The sequence below is a fragment of the Pelodiscus sinensis genome, chromosome 21 (genome assembly GCF_052426305.1).
Source record: "Pelodiscus sinensis isolate ZL-2025 chromosome 21, ASM5242630v1, whole genome shotgun sequence".
Classification (NCBI taxonomy): Eukaryota; Metazoa; Chordata; order Testudines; family Trionychidae; genus Pelodiscus; species Pelodiscus sinensis.
This window is the reverse complement of record NC_143072.1, coordinates 16,784,799-16,803,806: the sequence shown is the minus strand read 5'-3', so window position 1 is coordinate 16,803,806 and position 19,008 is coordinate 16,784,799. Positions and strand designations below refer to the sequence as shown.

Here is a 19,008-nt window from a genome sequence, read left to right as displayed (position 1 = left end):
ACGCCCACCCGGCTGCTGGAACTCCCAGGCCGGTTTGCAAAAATGCTCTGGCTGATGATGGCCCACGGGCCATGAGTCTGAGAGCCCCGCTCTACGGCAGGTTTTCTATCCCTTTGGCTCTTCGCTGAGCCCTCTCCTGTTTATCAACATCTTCCTTGCATGAGGTAGGTGGACAGAAATCTGCATGTTGGCCCCCTCCCATACACTGAACTCCTCATTTCTGGCCCCATCCCAGAGCGTATCAGTCAGTACAATCAGCCTCACCTGATTTTTCCGTGGTCGGTGGCCCCTGACCCAAAAAAGGTTCCAAGCCCCTGCCCTAACGGATGGAATCAAACCTGCTGGGATTTGAACGGTGGTTCTAGGAAGGGTAGCAATGTCTAACCCACGCCCATTGCCCAAAGCCATCCTTTCCAACACTGAGCTACTAGCAGCTACTAGCAACTCAGAGGCAGATTAGTTACCAGGCCGCCAAAAGGTTTGAGTCCTTGTTTCCCCAATCAGCAGCAGAATGGGCACGTGTATGTAAGCAAATCAAATCAGATGATGCTGAAAGGCCTCCTGCAGCATCAACTACTACAGCTTATTGCTGGTTTCGCTATGACGTGCTTATGTGAAACACTATTGGAAAAGTAAGCAACACTCGTAACATCCCCTCCCCCAAGCAAACAGAGAAGGAAATGACTGTACAAAGCTGCAAGGTGCCCACGGAGAGGAAGGGATACACATGTCCTCTCTTTCTTGGGGGGACAGACAGCCTCTTGGGCAGGGCAAACTTCTCCTCACCGCCAATCTGCTCTTGAAACCCTCCTTCAAGTCAGGAGCCAGAACTCTTTGCCCCAATGCAGTGCTGAGCGGAAAGGAAAAATAGAACGGATCCAAGGGCCCGGGATCTGACACCGCGAAAGAGATCCAAGCTCGAGGATACTCCCAGCACCAGTTGCTGGGGTTTTAAGATGTGCATAGCTAGCTGCCATATAAGCTCACTCCTGGCTGAGTGTAGGGCCCTTAAATTAAAAATCAAGGAGGGGGGAGGGGCGCTGGGGGTGGAGCCTTAGCACCCCAGTTTAACCTTATTCTCCTAAGGATTCTGCTTGAGAGATCTTACGCCAGCCTGGGAGGGGAGTTCTCAAAAGCCCCCGGGAGTGGTGTCATGGGGATCCCCCGAGTCACGGAGCCAAAGCCGGTCTCTGAAGAGATGCCCTGAAAGCTTAGCATGCGTGTCCAGAACAAGACGGTTGGACCAACGAGATGCTGCTGCCCCAGGGAGGAGGAGCCAGAGCACAGGGATTTGGTTGATTCTCCCAAATAACATGCGAGGTTCCCAGCCAGGCACAGCTGGAAGGAACTCCAGTTGCCACATCACACCTGGCTTCTAGATAACAGAGAAAACTCGTCCCTAAGAACACGTGTCCTTGCGGGCCTTGGTCTATCAAAGTGGCTTCTGATGATCTGTGCCTGGACGCAGGAAACTTCAGGACCCTTGGTCCATCGGGTCTTGGATGCTGGCAGTTTCCCACCGCAGCAAATCTAGAGGTTTGTGTATTATGCTCCTCTTTTGGAGAGGGGTGTTTTTTTATCTTATTTACAGGTTGGTGCCTACTTGCCACAAGAAATAGGGAAAAGGGTTAAAACAAACAAAGGGAAGTACTACTTTATAGGGTTGTGAACTATCCAATAAACAAACGCTTATCGGATAGTCGACACCCCAGTAGATTAGTGACTTTCCCCCCTTGCTCCTTTAATAGAAAGAGGCAGCAAGGGGGGGGGGGGGAAGTGAAGGGGGTGCTTCAAAGCAGCAGCACCACTTGGAGCCCGGGGCCAGCTAGGGACTCTGACCCAGGGCTCTATGTGGCGCGGTTGCTTTGAAAAGCCATGGGGAGCCTGATGCCTGTCTGCATGCGGCGTTTCAAAGCGGCAGCACCACATGGAGCCTGGGGTCAGCTGGGGACCAAGCTGACCCCGGGCTCCAGGTGGCGCTGCCACTTTGAAACACCACGGGGCACACGGGGCCACCAGGGGGCTGCTTGAGTCCCCTGCTGGCCCCATGCTCCCCACAGCGCTTTTGCCTTTGAAGTATAGCAACAGCCCCTGGGGCCGTTGCTACACTTCAAAGGCAGAGGTGTCCTTATGGACAAATTGCATCAACTATTCAATTGGCTAATTCATCTAAATTTAACATCCCTACTACTTCATGGAATACAGTCAACCTGTGGAACTCCTTGCCAGAGGATGTTGTGAAGGCCAGGACTTTAACAGAGTTCAAAAAAGAGCTAGAAACATTCATGGAAAGTCTATCAATGGCTATCAGCCAGGATGGGTAGGAATGGTGTCCCTAGCCTCTGTCAGAAGCTGGCAGGGGTGGAATCACTTGAGGATTCCCCGTTCTGCTCATTCCATCTGGCGACACCTAGCATTGGCCAGGGTCAGAAGAGAGGATACTGGGCTAGATGGACCTTCGGTCTGACCCAGTGTGGCTGTTCTTATGAGAAAAACTCTCAATGAAACCAAAGCCAAAGACTAGGCTTTATTTTTCCCCCCTTTGCGAGTCCTCTCTGCTAGTCATCACGACACAATTTATACAAAAGCTCTAACTGTCTTGCCTTCAAAAGATAAGGCTACCTAATAACCGAGCCGCCTTCCCTGGTGCGCACCGTGGAACTGGCAGTCTGAAATCAGCAGAAGGTACAACGCTACATAAAGCCCAGTTCTGCAGAACTTTGGTTTCAGCAGACAGAACAACCACATATTTACTACTGACTGTGCCACATCATATGATAGGCCCTTGGGAGTCTAGTCACCAGAGTGGTTTCTAAATAGGATGTTTATTTCAATTTTTTTTTCTATTGGGCATCAGCTGCTTTTTTTGAAGGAATAGCCAGGAAACAGTTTATTCTCATATGCATCTACATGTCATCTAAATGGCTTCCCTGCAGGACCCCAAAGCAAGAGGGAACTTTGCATGATCTCTGGAATACAGTCCCATCCAGTCTCTGAAGTACACTCATATGAGGGATGGTGGATTGCCTGGAGAAATCCAGTGGAACCAAGAAACATTTAAATATTCAGGTTGACTGTGTTGTAAATATAAATCATAAGAACATAAGAACACGAGAACAGCCACACTGGGTCAGACCAACGGTCCATCTAGCCCAGTATCCTGTCTTCTGACAGTGGCCAATGCCAGATGCTCCAGAGAAATGGAACACAACAGGTAATCCTCACATGATCCCTTCCCTGTCACCCATTTCCAGACAAACAGAGGCTCGGGACACCATTTCTACCCATCCTGGCTAATAGCCATTTATGGATCTAACCTCCATGAATCTATCTAGCTCTTTTTTGAACCCTGTTAAAGTCCTAGCTTTCATCACATACTCTGGCAAGGAGTTCCACAGGTTGACTGTGTGTAGTAATTGGTGATTACTGTAATAAAACTTACTTCTAAAGAAAACATAATCCTTCTGGCAGGTGAGAGAATTAATATTTCCATTTCAGAGCTTCTGGAAGGTAAGCCACAGACAGGGTAAGTAACTTACTCCAATTCACACTGAGTCATGGCACCACTGTATCTGTTTATTAACCATCTGTCTCTTTCAATGGTCTAATTGTTAGGCATTACTTTATGCAACAGGAAGGACAAAGCAAGCAATAAACACTTTCTTCTACAGGTTGAACCTTTCTAGTCCGGCACCCTCAGGACCTGACTGGTTCCAAACAAGAGAATTTTCTGCACCACAGGAAGCCAAAATTGTCTAGCAGCATTACCAACACTTCCCCTGCTTATTGGGCTGCTAGAGGACATTTGGGGTACCGTATTTTCCGGCGTATAAGACGACTTTTGATGTTAAAAAACATCCCCCCAAAATCGGGGGTCGTCTTATACGCCAGGTATGCGGCTTTGCAAAGCCTCGGGGGAAGCCGGCGGCAGGGCATCCCAGGCGCGCCTGAGCTGCCCCGCCGCCGGAGCCCCTCCGCGGCTTTCCCTGACTTTTGGGGAAAACTGCATGGCTTATACATTCTCAGCTTTCCACAATGGGAACGGGGGACCAAGCCATTGATAACAGAGGATTTTGTCTGTGAATTGACGGGAGAACCCTCTGAATTTTGGGCCGTATGAATTCTCACCAGAGCATTTAAAAACTACTGAAGCTACCTAGAGTTCTAGAGAGGCATTTTTAACAAACTGGATGGATATTGGAATGAAAGAATGAACCAGGGGACAAAACCTAGCTATCCTGTAGTGCAGGGGTCACCAATCAGTAGATCGGGATCTACTGGTAGATCTTGGAACCTCTGACAGGTGATTCTGACTGGTTTGGCCGGGAGGCTATCAAGTGCTGGTTCTTCATCTGCCCCTCTCAGCACTGCTGTGCTGCTCCTGCCCTCTGCCTTGGAGGTGTCCCCCTCCCCGGGAGCCTCCTGCTTGCTGCGCAGGGCATGAGAAGAGAAAGGGGGGATGCTGATGTCAGGGTACCCCTCCCTCCACCCCATACCCAATCTCCATAGAGCAGAGAGGGGCAGGGTTGGAGAGAGTTTTCTGCCTGCTTTTAGGAGTGATGCAAGGCCAGGGGAGGGGGGAGCCTGCCTTAGCCCCCTGCACCATCACCCAGAAGCCTGCTGTGGTAAGCGGTGCCAAGCTGGAGCCTGAATTCCGAGCCTCGGTCCCAGTCCTGAACCTCTCCTGCACCCCAAGCCTCTTTCCCCAGCCTGATAAAAGTGAGTGAGGGTGAAAGAAAGAGGGAGGATGGAGTGAGCAAGGACAGGGCCTTGGAGAAGGGGCGGGAAGAAGGCGAGGCAAGGGTGTTTGAGTTTGAGGTAGATCGTGGATTGCACTTAAATACAGAAAGTGATCTCACACTTAAAAAGGTTGGAGACCCCTGCTGTAATGGATGGTGAACTCAAGCGGCCCTGTATGACAGTCGGACAACAGCTTCCAACCCTTTTTGAAGGGTGCTGGGAGTGGTAAAGGGAATCTGGGTTTCATTCCCGCTAAACAGCACAGTGTCTTAGCACAAACAAAACTGCCCAGAACCTAGATCTAACAGAAAGCTCAGACTCACCAAAACTTCTTCCTCGTATAGTCCAGGGAAACCAAGCATGCCATTGGCAGCCACAGCATTCACACACAGATGCTCCCAGAAGGATTTCAAGTGTGCCGTGCACAACTAGGCTAACGCCGGGTACAGACGCCCATCGCCTTCCAAGGGGCTATCGCCACTTTCTTGGCTTGCATGAGGTGCCATTAGGGAGACAGTTGGCTTTTTCAAATCAGATGCTGCGACTCTTATGAAAAAGACTGAAGAAGCAGAAAGAAGGAGGGGGAGCCAAGAGATTCTAGGATGCTGCTGGGATTAATGCACACATTGAAACATACCAAGGTTATTCATGGTTTGGTAGGGACCTGTACGTTGTACTAGGGAAATTAAAACCAGACCCTCGTAAGAAATAAAGCTGCTTTCCTAGCCAGCAGAGGTGTATAGTCATGCAAGAGAGAGTGGCCATCTGTGGTTGGAAGCTGAAACTGCTTCTCTCTGGATAAGTAAGAACTAGAAGAAGCAGCTGCCCCACTTTGACTGGGAAAATCACAGATTTTTAAATCCCTAAAAAAATCTTCATTAATCACTCACCTCCCATGTTCTTCAAGGCTCTAGGGCAGGGGTTCCCGACCTGGGCTACGAGTATCCCCAGGGGATACGAGAAGCTTGTCAAGGAGATACGGGGAATATGTGGTAAATAACTAGATTATCCTAACTGAAATATTCCAAAAGTAGTAGTGTTAGTGAAAAAAATTGTGGATTCTAGAATTTATTTCCTTTCATATTGAATAGGGGGTACAGGAAGGTTTACTAAAAGCCAAGGGTGTATGGGGACCAAAAAAGGTTGGAAACCCCTGCTCTAGGGTCATTATACGGACCCACAGCACCCCTGTCCTCGAATGCTACGTTCAACTTTGCCCCTCCCCCTTAGCGCCAAGAGGAGTCTGCCGACACAGAGGCAGTTCCGAAATGGGTCAGGAACACGAGAAACACAGAACGGCTTCCGTACACAGCAGGGTTGGGATTGTTTATTTTAGACAGAGACAAATCAGAGGGTCTGTGTCACAGGTATGTAAACTAACAAATGGATCAGAGACAGGAAATTGGGAACAACTATTTGCACCTTCTCATCATACAAAAATAAGGGGGACGCTGGACAGAACTGAAAAGCAACAGGGTGGAAACTGATCAAAGGAAATCCTTTTGCTCTTTAAACAGACACTGTCTGGGAGTCCCTCATCATTTGCATACACACATACTTAACCTGTGCAACTCAACCGAAACAAAATATCATCGAGACCAAGAGCTCTGTGAGATTAAACATGAAATAGATTAGACGTTATATGGATGAAAATGCCTTAAAAAAAGAGCTCTAAACCCTTATGCCTCAGGGCATAAACCAAAGCATCTTCTGTCAAAGATTAAGAAAAATCCCCTATGGGCAGGTGATTCGTAACTGTCCACTAGAAGACTTCTTACACTTTCCTCTGCAGCTGCTAATACAGACCACTGTTTGGACTAGAGGGACTCTTGATCTGTTCTAGTAAGACAATTACTACATTCCCGATGGAATTATGCAGGCACTACATACAATTCATTCTTGGGCATCTCAAGTCCTGAACAACAAGATTCAGAATTTGTAAAATGGTGAGTTTGAAGTATTTACAGATCCCCACCGACCAAGTGTTATGAAATTGCAGCAAGGGGAGTTTAGGTTGGACAGTAGAAAAAACTTAACAGTCAGGATGGTTAAACACTGGAATAAATTGGCTAGGGAGGTTGTGGAGTCTCCATTACTGGAGATATTTAAGAGCAGGTTGGATAGACATCTATCAGGGATGATCTAGGGCTTAGTCCTGCCGCGAGGGCAGGGGACTGGACTTGATAACCTCTCAAGGTCCCTTCCAGTTCTAGTATTCTACGTTTCTATGAAAACCCTATGCATGTGGCCGAGGGGGAGGGGGTTGGAGGCAGCCGATATCCTTTCTTCCTCGAGTCTTTCATAGAAGCCCAGCATATGCATCTATCAAACACTCATGTATAAAATACTAAGGATCAGATCTGTTGACTCCCAACAAAATCATGTCAATTCATACCAGTTGAAAGTACAGCCCTAAGTATGTGTGTAGGTGTACGTACACACATACACTCTCTCTCTCTCTCTCTCTCTCTCTCTCTCTCTCTGTCACACTTTCAATTAGCATGAATACACACACACACACACACACACACACACACTAGGGGGCTGTACCCACTGCTCGCTGCATTCACCAACCCCCTCTCTGGGGATAGGTGTCTGGCCAGGGGGCAGGAGAAGGCTGGGGATATGGGATCTCTTAGAAGGGGTAAGTGACGGGTTGGAGGTGTGAGGTCTCAGCAGTGTAGTGAGTGAGGGGGCTGGGTGGTGCAGGGTATCGGCTGAGGGGGTGTGTGATGGGGCTGGGGGTGCAGGGAGGGTGTGCAGCTCCCACCCCCCCATGAGGGGCGAGGAGGCCATGTGGTACGTGCGTACACACACACACACACCCCTTTCCACATAGGTTGAACCTCTCTTGTCCGGCTCCATCCGTGGTCCAGCACAATTTTAGTGAGCGTGTCCACTTATCGTGGGTGTGGCCAAGTTTCCCACGGTCCCATAAAGTTAGTTTACAGCCACCAGTCCGGGCTGTCAGTGTTCTGTGCTGTTATTTAGCTCTAATTTGCCCCTATATGCTTTCTAAGAGCCCAGGAAGCAGTGGAAGTGTTGATAATGCTGCTAGACAATATTGACCTCCTATGGTTTGGCAAATACTCTGGTTTCATACTGGTCAGGTCCGGAGGGTACTGGACCGGAGAGGTTCAACCTATACTATAGGGATAACCCAAAATGTGGCTAATTTGATGGCACAGTATCCCTGTGAGCCAGATAAACACTAGGGATGTGAGTGTATAGTCGTGTAAATGATTAACCGCTGAGCCTGGGCTTATCAGTTAATCCAAACAACTGTATGAAAGGCAGCAGGGAGAGGGTGTGTGAGGCAGGAGCTGGTGCCAGTGGGGAGGCAGCTTTTAAATGGTCCCCAAAAGCTCCTATTCCCCCTCCCCGTCCCCACCGTGATGCTGCCTCTGATTGAGAGGCAGCAGCGGAAACGGGGAAGGAGAAAGGTGGGAGCTAATACACATGGGAAGCCAGCTTTCAAGCTGGCTCCCCGCATGTATCGGCTCCTGCGGACCCGCCCACCTCCTCCTTCCCCCCGCAGGCAGGGGCTGCTACCACCCCACGCTGCTGCTTCTGTATCAGAGGCAGCAGTGAGGAGCGGCACCCGGGAGCCGGTCTGCACAAGGAAACTGTTTTTAAACCAACTCCCTTCACAGATCGGCTCCCACCTGCCACCCTGCGATGTGTGGGCTTGGAGGGGGCTCCCCAGGAGTGAGGCCAGGCGCACACTGGATGCTGGCACTGCACCCAGGGACCATCAAATAATTGTGTAACCGCTAAGATTTGGTGCAGTGACATGATTATTACATTAAATGATATCTAACATCCCTAACAAATACTATTTCCCCCACTTTACAAAGAGGGAAATAAACACGCCATGTGAAAATGTGGCACCACTGAAGTCAAACTGGAGTTATGCCATTTGCTTCAATGGGGTCAGGCTTTCACCCCTGGAATTTAAACGGCTTTCCCAAGGCCACCCAAGGAGACAGGAGCAGAGCTAGGAAAAGCAGCCAAGAGTTTGTGGTTCAGAAAAGGGCAACAAAAATGATTAGGGGTTTGGATCAGGTCCCAAGAAGAGAGATTAAAAACACTGGGACTTTTCATCTTAGAAAAGAGGAGACTAAGGGGGGATATGATTGAGGTCTATAAAATCATGACCGGTGTGAAACAAGTGACTAAGGAAAAGTTATTTACTTATTCCCACAATATAACAACTAGGGCACACCAAATTAAATGAATAGGCAGCAGGTTTAAAACAAAAAACGGAAGTTTTTCTTCACTCAGCGCACAGACAACCTGTGGAACTCCTTGCCAGCAGATGTGGTGAAGGCTAGGACTTTAGAAGAGTTCAAAAAAGAGCTTAATAGATTCATGGAGGTTAGGTCCATCAATGGCTATTAGCCAGGATGGGTAGGGATGGTGTCCCTTGCCTCTGTCTGTCTGGAAATGGATGGCAGGAGAGGGATCACGTGATGATTACCTGTTGTGATCCCTCCCTCTGGGGCATCTGGTATTGTCCACTGTCAGCAGACAGGATACTGGGCTAGACGGACCACTGGTCTGACCCAGTATGGCCAGCATTATGTTCTTATGTTCTGCTCAGCCCACAAAACAATCCCATCTCCTTACACAATGCTACAAAACCCTTCCTTTTTAGTGTATCAAATACAAAAGACTGGTGAAGACAGCACCAGATTGAGAGAAAATTTAAATTCCAAGCTATGCAGAGATATTCTCCCTCTCGTCATATCACCTGTCCTGATTATCTGTACACAGGTTAACATGCTGTACTCTGTCTGCATTCATCATCCAGTTAAACAAAAGGAGGGGGACACCGAGCTATTTAGTCCAGCAGTAAAGGAACAGGATAGGGCAGGGATACGAGAGGCAATTCTTTCCTTGCCACCAGCCTGCTGAGTCTGTGGTTCCAGCAGGCTTGTGTGGACTGATACAAGTCAAGCTGGTGTTTACATCAGCTTCGTTATATCCACCTGCCATGCATCCGTTATGGCACATCTCTGAGTGCAGTGGAGCTCAAAGGCAATTGACCTGGAATCCTATGAGGGAAGAAAAAAAAAAATCCTCACTATAGTCTTGGGGGAAGCCCAGGGTCAAAGCTTTTGAAAGACTCATGCAGCATGACGCTCATGACAAAAGGGGACAAGGCCAGTGGGGAGAGGGGGAGACTGAGAGTCAAGACCTTTGCTTAGTCTGCCAGGAACTTGCCGTGTGCGCTTGGGCGTGTCACAGCCCCATTTTCTGGGGGGACCTGCAATGGGGAACACGGGAGCTCAGCACTTTTAAAGTCAGGATGCTGGCTGTCTCCAACGGTCCCCCACACTTAGTCTCTTTGCGCTTCAATTTCCCCATCAGACAACTAGGCAATCTCAAGCAACTCTACAAAGAGAAACCAGCCCATGCAACTGGCAATTAAGAGCAACACTACAAGAACAAAAGATTAAGACAGGAATAAATGTTAGTAAGGAAGCAGATACTGTTATGTTATATATAGACCTTATGAAGAGAGAGTGAGAGAGAGAAAGAAAGTGTGTAATTTAGGGATGTTAAAAAGCAGCTAATTGGGTAACCATGTAACTGCTGACATTCAATGGTTATACAGTTACACGGACCTGTAGCACGAGGCGGCAGCCAGCTCTCTGGAGCGGGGTGGGAGCCTGCATGTAACCGTTCATACTAACCGATAAGCCCAGGCTTACCAGTTAGCCATGTAAACAGTTATCCTTTTACATCCCTAGTGTGTATGCAACTTACAAGGAACTTCTGGAGAGTGTCCATTTAAAGAGAAAATACCTGCCTAGTTCCCACCCCTAAAACACAATCCCCCAATTTGATCCTTGTGTGCTACCGAGTCTGTGCTCCGATGCAGAATGGCGATGGCAGTTTCCCATGTGTGCATCTTTCGCAGACCCTGGTGCATCTTTTAGCAAAGGCTGAAAACGTGGCACCTGTTTTAACCACGGTTAAACAACTTTTAAATCCTGTCTGCACCAGCATTCACACTACCTAACCTTGTAATGCTGTTGTATACCAGTTAATAACACATTTATGTCCTGTTCAAGCTGCTATTTGAAACCAGGTTAGTATGTGCCTTAGGCAGAGCATCCAAGCACATTTCTAGTAAGAACCATTTTTAAACACCGTTTCAACTTCCGTGCAGACAAGGCCTTACAGCCATGTATTCCAAACGATTTACCACTGTGGAGCATGGGGTTACAACAAAGCAGATTCCCAATGGGGTTAGAAACTGGTTTTGCTGAGGGATATTTAACATGGCCGATGGCATCATTTTATCTCATCCACAAAGACAAGACCAAACTGTTACAAACACAATTCCCCTAATGTACATGGGTCCTTAGAGAACTAAATGAGGTGAACAGGCAGATTACCAGTTAAGGCAGGGATCAACAATAAAACACCATCAGTTTGCCAGCGTTAGCCCACCCGGCGGGCTGCTGCCACTTTATTTACTTGAGCCTCTGCAGGTATGGGTGATTGCAGCTCCCATTGGTTACGGATAGCCGTTTCCAGCCAATGGAAGCTGCAGGAAGTGGTATCCTGGTCCCTGCCACTTCCCACAGCTCCCATTGGCTAGGAACAGCAATCTGTGGCCTACGGAAGCTTCAATCGACTGTACCTTTGGAGGCGCAAGTAATTATAGCAGTGGCAGCCCACCAGGAGCTTCCGTGGGCCGGTATTTGGCCACCCCTGAGTTAATATAAACAATCCCCTAAATCCCCTACCTGTTTTAGTTTTTTCTTCACATCACAGAGGTTGGGAGAGCAACAAAAAGCCATGTGTGCCAGATAAGCAAATGCAGACTGGCCAAGAGAAAAGGCATCAGTGTAACTGCTGGGAAAACAAAATATTTGGAAATACTTGTGTCAGCTTTACAAAACATTTGGAAGCCACATGTGTGATCAGGGAATCCAGCCTTCTGAGACACACAATTAAACCAAAGAGACAAACTACTAAGGAGTGAGGGCTGTTTCTGCTGTGAAACTGACAAATGTTTTATACACTAGATTTGACAGTGACGTGACAGTCCTACAAATACAGCATTTGCCGGCTCAGTGCAGGCTGCATAGCTCATTTAGTCAAGCCTGGTATAGATGCTTTAGAGATCTCCTAAGCAATTGTTTGATGCAATTGATGGGGGTAGAGATCCCCTTCGCTCTTCTGCAGAAATCAGCTGACTCCCTTAAGAATGTGACGTCATTCCTGTTCAGCAAGTGAAACTTTCCCAGTGGCTTTTCCTTGGTTTGATCCCCAAAGCTTGAGACTATTCAAGTTGCAATCCACTAACAGAGTCAGTCTGGAAAAAACAAAAAAACCCCACAGAACATCTGGTGATAGAAGCTTCTAGCCTGATTTCCCAACCAGTCAACCAGAAATAACCATGGCTCCCTTCCATGGATCTTATGGCTTCCTCTCTTTTCAAGCAGATCTTCTCAACCCAAACTCGCTGCCACGAACGGTCCCTCCGTTGTACCTGCCCAGATGGGTGGAGATCACTGAGCCTGGGCAGGTGGGAGCACAGCCCTTGATGGAATTCAAACTGGCCATGTGTCTCCTTGGAATATTCTTTCGCTTCCTGTTATGAAGCGCTCTAGAATGTTCAGTCCATCTTGATTTCTGGACTGGCTGAACACATCGGCCCCCTGAGCTTGAAACAATAGGCCTCCCCCCAAGGATGTCAGTTGGCCTTGTCCACTCCCACTGACCGAGAGGGGGCAAGGAGAGGACCTTAGTAATTTAGCGCTGAAGAGAAAGCTACATGCTTTACACTGTATTAGCATTTGTCCCCCAGATAGCTCTGGTCCCGAGATTGTGTTATTTATTGGTGTCAAAGAAGAATCAAGTGCTTTAATATTACTTCGTAATCCTCTGCCCTTTTGCACCCTTGGACCTCAAAGCACTTGCCAGACATTAGTGAGTTAAGCCTCACGACACCCCGGGGAGACATATCAGCACGGCTAGCCCCATGTCACGCGTGAAGCACAGAGAGGTAAAGTAATTTGCCCAAGCTCGCGTCGCACAGGTCACAGAGCCAGGTACAGAATTCATGTCCCCTGTGGCTTAACTGTCAATTTCCTGAGGCTGCACATCCGAGCCACTGTCTCCTCACCTGCGAATTGACGTTCCACATCACTCTTCCGTTGCTCCCCCTGGTTCGACACAAGACTTGTGCAAGTCTCGGTATCTGCCGACGTACCCCCACACAGTACGGAGTCACAGTATGGAACTTTGGGTAACAAATACCGATGTGAAAAGTTCCACTGCCACACTCAACATTTACAGGGATCTGCAAAAACCGCACCGGCCTTCTTTTCACCTTCCCCAAAATAATTCCTTCCTCCTTTACACTGAAGGGGTGTATTGTGGAAGAGCCTGGAGGCAGAGCCAACGGGCTGCAGCCCCATTGAGCCAAGTGCTGTGCAAATACACAGAAAATGACCATCCATGCTACAAAACATTCGCTAGTGTCTGGATCTTTCCCCACAGCAGCAAACAACACGCTGATATTGACTCGGCAAGCTCTGTCACATGCACAGTTCCACGTTCTACACGTAATAGTCTTGCCAAAAAAAAAAAAAAAAACCACCCCTGGCAGAGGAGACTCTGAGAGCAATAGCTCTTTCCTGTTCAGTCCCATGGCTGGGTGGCTGCCACGGCAGAAAGTTTTCCTCCTCTCTGGCAATGGAATGGAGGGGGGCAGCCAGATGTCCTATGAGTCTAGAGTTGGCACTGGACAGCAGGATCTCCCCAGCAGCCACGTGCTTTGCTCTCCCACGGGGCCGGTACATTCCTGCGGGCCCCTGCTAGAGCGACATCAGACCCCAGCAGTGCTGGCAGACTCTCTTCCTGACTCCACTCGCAGCCCCACACGTTTCCGGTGGCTCAAAATATTGTTTCATGCCCATCACTTCTGCTTTGTCACTCCCCAGCCGCTGAGCTGCTCAATTGTTTCCCCCTTGGCCCACACACCAAGTCCATACAAGGAATGCTAAATATCGGTTAATTGAATAGTCGAGTAACCTCAAGAATTCTTATCGGTTAGTCAACTATTCTATAGTCCCCGGCGGTGGGGCTGACAGCCAGTACGCTCTGGCCCCACTCTCAAGGAGCCCCCTGCCACTCAGAGACAGCAGCGTGGGGTAGCAGCAGCCCATCTGGGGGGCAGTCTGAGCTCCTGGACCAGGATGAGCAGAAACTGACTCTGGCTGCCTGCCTGCCTGGCTCCTAATACACTTGAAATGCAAAGTCACAGCAGGGGTTGGTCCCAGACCCATCGCAAGCCAGGACTGAGCCAGGCTGCTGGCCAGGCTGCTGAAAAATTACTGGCAACATGTGTGGGGAGGGAAAATGCGTGTAGTCTATAGCATTAACCTATCACCTTTTGCGTATTGGTTAATCGACTACACTATTACATCCCCCTAGTCCATACAACTCGCTGTCTCCTTTAAAGTTGTACACTAGACCGCTATTACCTGGCTGCGTCTAGACTGGTAAATTTTTCTGCAAAAGCAACTGCTTTTGCGGAAAAACTTGTCAGCTGTCTACACTGGCCGCTTGAATTTCCGCAAAAGCGCTGACGATCTCATGTAAGATTGTCAGTGTTCTTGCGGAAATGCTATGCTGCTCCCGTTCGGGCAAAAGCCCTCGTGTGCAAATGCTTTTGCGCAAGAGGGCCAGTGTAGACAACGTGGTATTGTTTTGCGCAAAAAAGCCCCGATCGCAAAAATGGCGATCGGGGCTTTCTTGAGCAAAACCGCGTCTAGATTGGCACGGACACTTTTCCGCAAACAGTGCTTTTGCGGAAAAGTGTCCGTGCCAATCTAGACGCTCTTTTCCGCAAATGCTTTTAACGGAAAAACTTTTCCGTTAAAAGCATTTGCGGAAAATCATGCCAGTCTAGACGTAGCCCCTGTGTCTCTGACCTGGTCTCCTTTCACGTGGACTCTCCCTTGCCACGTGACCTCCCTATTCTGCCAGCATGGAGACCTCCTCTCTTAGCACCAGTAGTAAATATTTCTAGTGTGGTAGCACCCCAAGAGCCCACTCAGGATCAGGCGCCAGCAAGCAGAGAAAAAGACCATCCCTGCCCCCAAAGGGCTTACAGACTTAAGAAGGCACCCCTGTGCTTGGTCATGGCACTCTTTGTGCTTGGAAAGCCCCCTCTGGCCCTGTCTGCTTAATCACCTTCCTCAAGCTCTGTTCCGCCACAAACCCTGTTTTTAACAAATGTCCCCTGCAGCTAACAAGCTGCGTGACCGGAGTCATTCTTGTTCCTGCTCTCTCATGCAATCCCCACCTGCTCCTGTGTGCCTGTGACATTCCTTTGTTGTGTCTTGCTGACCTCACCTTGCCAGACACAGCTGGGACCCTACCACTACTTGTTCTGCGCTATGCCTCCCATATTTTGGGGCACCTGAGAAATTATCGTCCCATGCATGCCTGCCACCACGTCTCACATATTTCATCTCTTCTATTTCTAGGGTGCACTTGCTGTGGAGCTAGGAACATTAACACTAACCAGGGAGCAAGTTGGAATATGGAGGCTGTAAAACCATCATCTTAAATGTGCACATGGATTTTTTTTTTTAAAAAAATGCATCCTAAAGCTTCAGTTTACAGGTACAACTCCCAGCTTCAGCGATGACATTAGCTCTGGCTCAGAAGACGACATGTTAGCCCACTAGCCTACACTGATGATTTTTCCTTCTTAGTTAACCAGAAAGCTGTCTGGTCTTTCATGTCTCCAAGCTGCCTTTCTTCACCACATCCACTATCTCCTGCATGACTCATCAGTGAAACAATAGATTTTCGTCTGCATCCCACAGTAATGACATACAAAGAGAGCTGTTCCTTCTTGCTTTTGCAGCAGGTAGTGTCACTGAGCTAATGCTGCATTATCGCTCCAACTGCTTTGACAACACACACATAAAATGAATAAATAAAAAGGGGAATCCCAAAATGCAACTGTAATATTTTCAAGCACCTTTGCTTGATTAGAATTAATTGAAAGCCCACTTACTGTATTAATGCACTGCTAATCTAGCCACACATAGATACACACTTAATCTCGTTTTGAAAAGGTTACACTTGTTACAGAAAAAGTGAATGATGCCAGGGTTAAGGTTGATAGCAAGTTCGGCGATCAATCAGGAAAGATGGCATTCTTGCCAAGTAGCCAGGTATCATCCGCACCTACAACTATGCTACCATGTGATGAAAAGATAACAGGTTGGAAGTGGGGATGCCTAACCCTCTGGTACCTCCTGCAGGAGGTCTAATCCTGCCCATACACTCCCACTATTATGAATGCCAATAAAAGTCCTGGGTTCATTTTTTATTTGGCACATCTTGATACAGGCCAATATCTAAAACTCAAGTAGACTGAGATTTCCACATCCACTCCACCAAAAATATCCCCACAAAGGAAGAATTGGAGAGAGAGAGAGAGAGAGAGAGAGAGACACACTCTCACACACACAAAAGCAGCAGCACCCAGAATGATGATTTTAAAACTACCCTTCTCGTCTTGATCAAAACATTGCAGGCATCTCCCTGCAAGCCAGTGGGAATTGGAAGACAGATTGATGCACCTAAAAGCCTGCCTTTGTGTAGCACAGTGAAGGACAACTTAGGCCAGTGAGTGGGCCGCATGAGCAGCCCTCCTTCATCTCAGCGAGCCACAAGATAGTGGTAACCAAGACCGTCTCCTGGGACAGGGTATTTTAGCCAAGTGTACTTGTGCACTTAGGATATGTGGGATGGGCCGACTGAATTGTAGCACCACTTTGATTCAATGCAGAGGGAGTGCGTGGTTCTCACACTCAGCTTTGTGTGAAATCAGCACGCCCCTCACTTTGTGTGCCCTTCAAGTTTAAAAAACTAGGTGGGCAAAAACCAGCAGACTCTGGCAACCCGGTGCCCAGGCAACGGTAAACAAAAACACCTCATGGGCCACACACGGCCCAGTGGGCTGCAAGTGGCTGACTTCTGGATGGCATACAGTGAATGTCACCACAACCTAAGAAATGAAATAATCACCACTCTAGTGCACACCCCTTACTATCTGCAGGATGAAGATCACATGGGGAGGGGGGAGGGAGATAAGCTGGAGGGAAAATACCGAAGTATAGTTCTTGCTGCTCTATTTTTAATCCCATATATACTATAAACTCCTGGGGGTGCAGCCTGGTTCTTCCTGCAGCAAGAGATGCCCGGATAAACTGCACTGGCACATGAATGAGCAGACCAGCAGCAGGGTGTAAATTATTCTTTAAACCCCCCCCCCCCCTTGCACTTCTGACTCCTCCCCCTCCCCGGAATGGAGCAGCCCTTCCCCCACCGGGCACACACTCCCCGCTCAGAACGAAAGCACAGCTGTGGCCCAACCCAACAAAAGCCCCACAGGGAGTGTCGGCGGCGCACGTGGTAGAGGGCGGGGCCTGACACGTCATCCCCCCCCCCCCCCCCCCAATGGAACGCACTAGTTTGGAACGCGGCGAGCCAGCAGCACCCTAGATTCCAAATGCGAAAGGAAAGGCATCCCAGCCTTGGCCTGATCCTTCCCCCCCCCCGCCCCCCGCAGACGGAATCAGGGCTCTCCCCACCCACCCCATCCCACCATTGGCGGGGGGGAGGAAGGAGAACCACCCAAGGTTCCCCTCTGCACATTTCCAGGAAGGCAGACACACAAAAAAGGGAGGGAGGGAGGAACTGTGTGGCGTGTATCATATGACACTCGATGTCATTTCATTATGCAAAAAGCAACCTCCCCTCGCTCAGCTCTGCTGGAGAACTGCCACCGCCCTAAGCCCTGAAATATAGATTTTTTTCCCCCACAAGGAACAAAAAAAAGCCATGCACACGTTAAATAGAACAAGGATCATTCTAAGAATTCAACTGCAAAGCAAATCTATGAAGGCAGATTGGGAGGGGAGGGGGTCATTTTGGCGCATAACTACTCCCTCCCAACCCACCAGCAGAGATACACATTCTTAACACAGCTTTATGTTCTGACCCAAAAAATAAGGCTTCGGTGATTCTTCCTTTCTGAACACGATCGTTTTCACCATTTCAGCAAAGAAAAAAAAAAGTGCTTTGGCAGACTCCCCTCCTACGAGTAAGAGTCTGTGCATTGTACATACATACAGATGAATGAGAGAGGAAAGGTGAGAGACAGCTAATCTTCCGGAAAACCAAGCCTCTCCGATCGCCCACAAGCATGTGTCAGCACATCGCTACTAAATGCTCCACTCCATCCCAAATTAAAGACTTGCCTGGTCCAGAGCTGATTCCCAAGGCTAAAGGGAGGCTGGTTTATCTCCAAGCCCCTTTGCAATCATTCCATAGAATGATTTGGAACGGACTGCAGACCGTGCTTTTTTCTTACAAAATCCGCTTTGGAAGCAAGGGGTACCCTCCACCCGCCTCAGACCCAGTCGGTAACACGCAGTGCAGCGGCGGGTGGCTGAAAGTAAGGCTGCTTTCTTCTAAAAATAAAGACTATATTTCCCCCCGCTTTGGGGAAATGGTGTCCTGTGTCTTTAAACCGCTCTAATTCCGATTTTACATGCTGTCCCCCCCTTACCACGTGTTTTCTGTTGTTGCTGGGCTTGCCATTCCAGAAATCTGGCCGCTTCCAAAAGCGTCTCAATGCTCATCTCTTGGGTTGCCTTTCAGTGGAGGATCCAAAATCTTGGAGACTTAAAAAAACCGGGAGGTCTCCTTCTTCTTTTCTTCTCCCAAGTCAAAATGCTTGATCAAACCACCCCCCCACCCCCGATCCCCTGCGAATCTTCCAGACAAGAAAAGGGTTTGCAACAAGATGGCGATGAGTATGTAACAGAAACACAACAAGAAAAAAGGCCTAACACTGCCCTCGGCTACTATACAGACAGCTGCAGACAAAACCCAGCCTGGATCGGTGTAGGTCACTGGATTGGAACTCGTCAATGCCATTTTGCAGGGGTGGAGTTTAACCACTGCAGGTTTGAGTGAAAACTCTTGCTACAAAAGGGAGCAGATCGGCCAAGGCTCTTATTTGGGATCAATTAAATGTGTTTTTTTTTTAATTCTCCTTTTCTTGATGGATTTGAGTGAGTCACTCAAACGGTCAGATAAGACTATCTTCATGGAACTTTGTTCTAACTTAGTTGTGAACTATCTATCACTAATCAAATAGAATGGGGGGTAAAATATTTAAATAAATACAAATAAATAAATCAAACACATCTA

The 19,008-nt window shown here is 48.5% G+C and overlaps 1 protein-coding gene across 2 annotated transcripts in view; it reads right to left on the bottom strand.

The window, feature by feature from the left end:
• Positions 1 to 18,625, bottom strand: part of MNT (MAX network transcriptional repressor) — a 105,691-nt gene extending 87,066 nt beyond the window's left edge. For both annotated transcript variants that reach the window (XM_006138575.5, XM_006138576.5), the window contains exon 1: positions 18,362 to 18,625. In XM_006138575.5, the coding sequence (XP_006138637.1) occupies positions 18,362 to 18,434 (73 nt within the window). In that variant the 5' untranslated portion in view covers positions 18,435 to 18,625. The remainder of the gene's footprint in view (positions 1 to 18,361) is intronic.
• Positions 18,626 to 19,008: the final 383 nt, after the last annotated feature.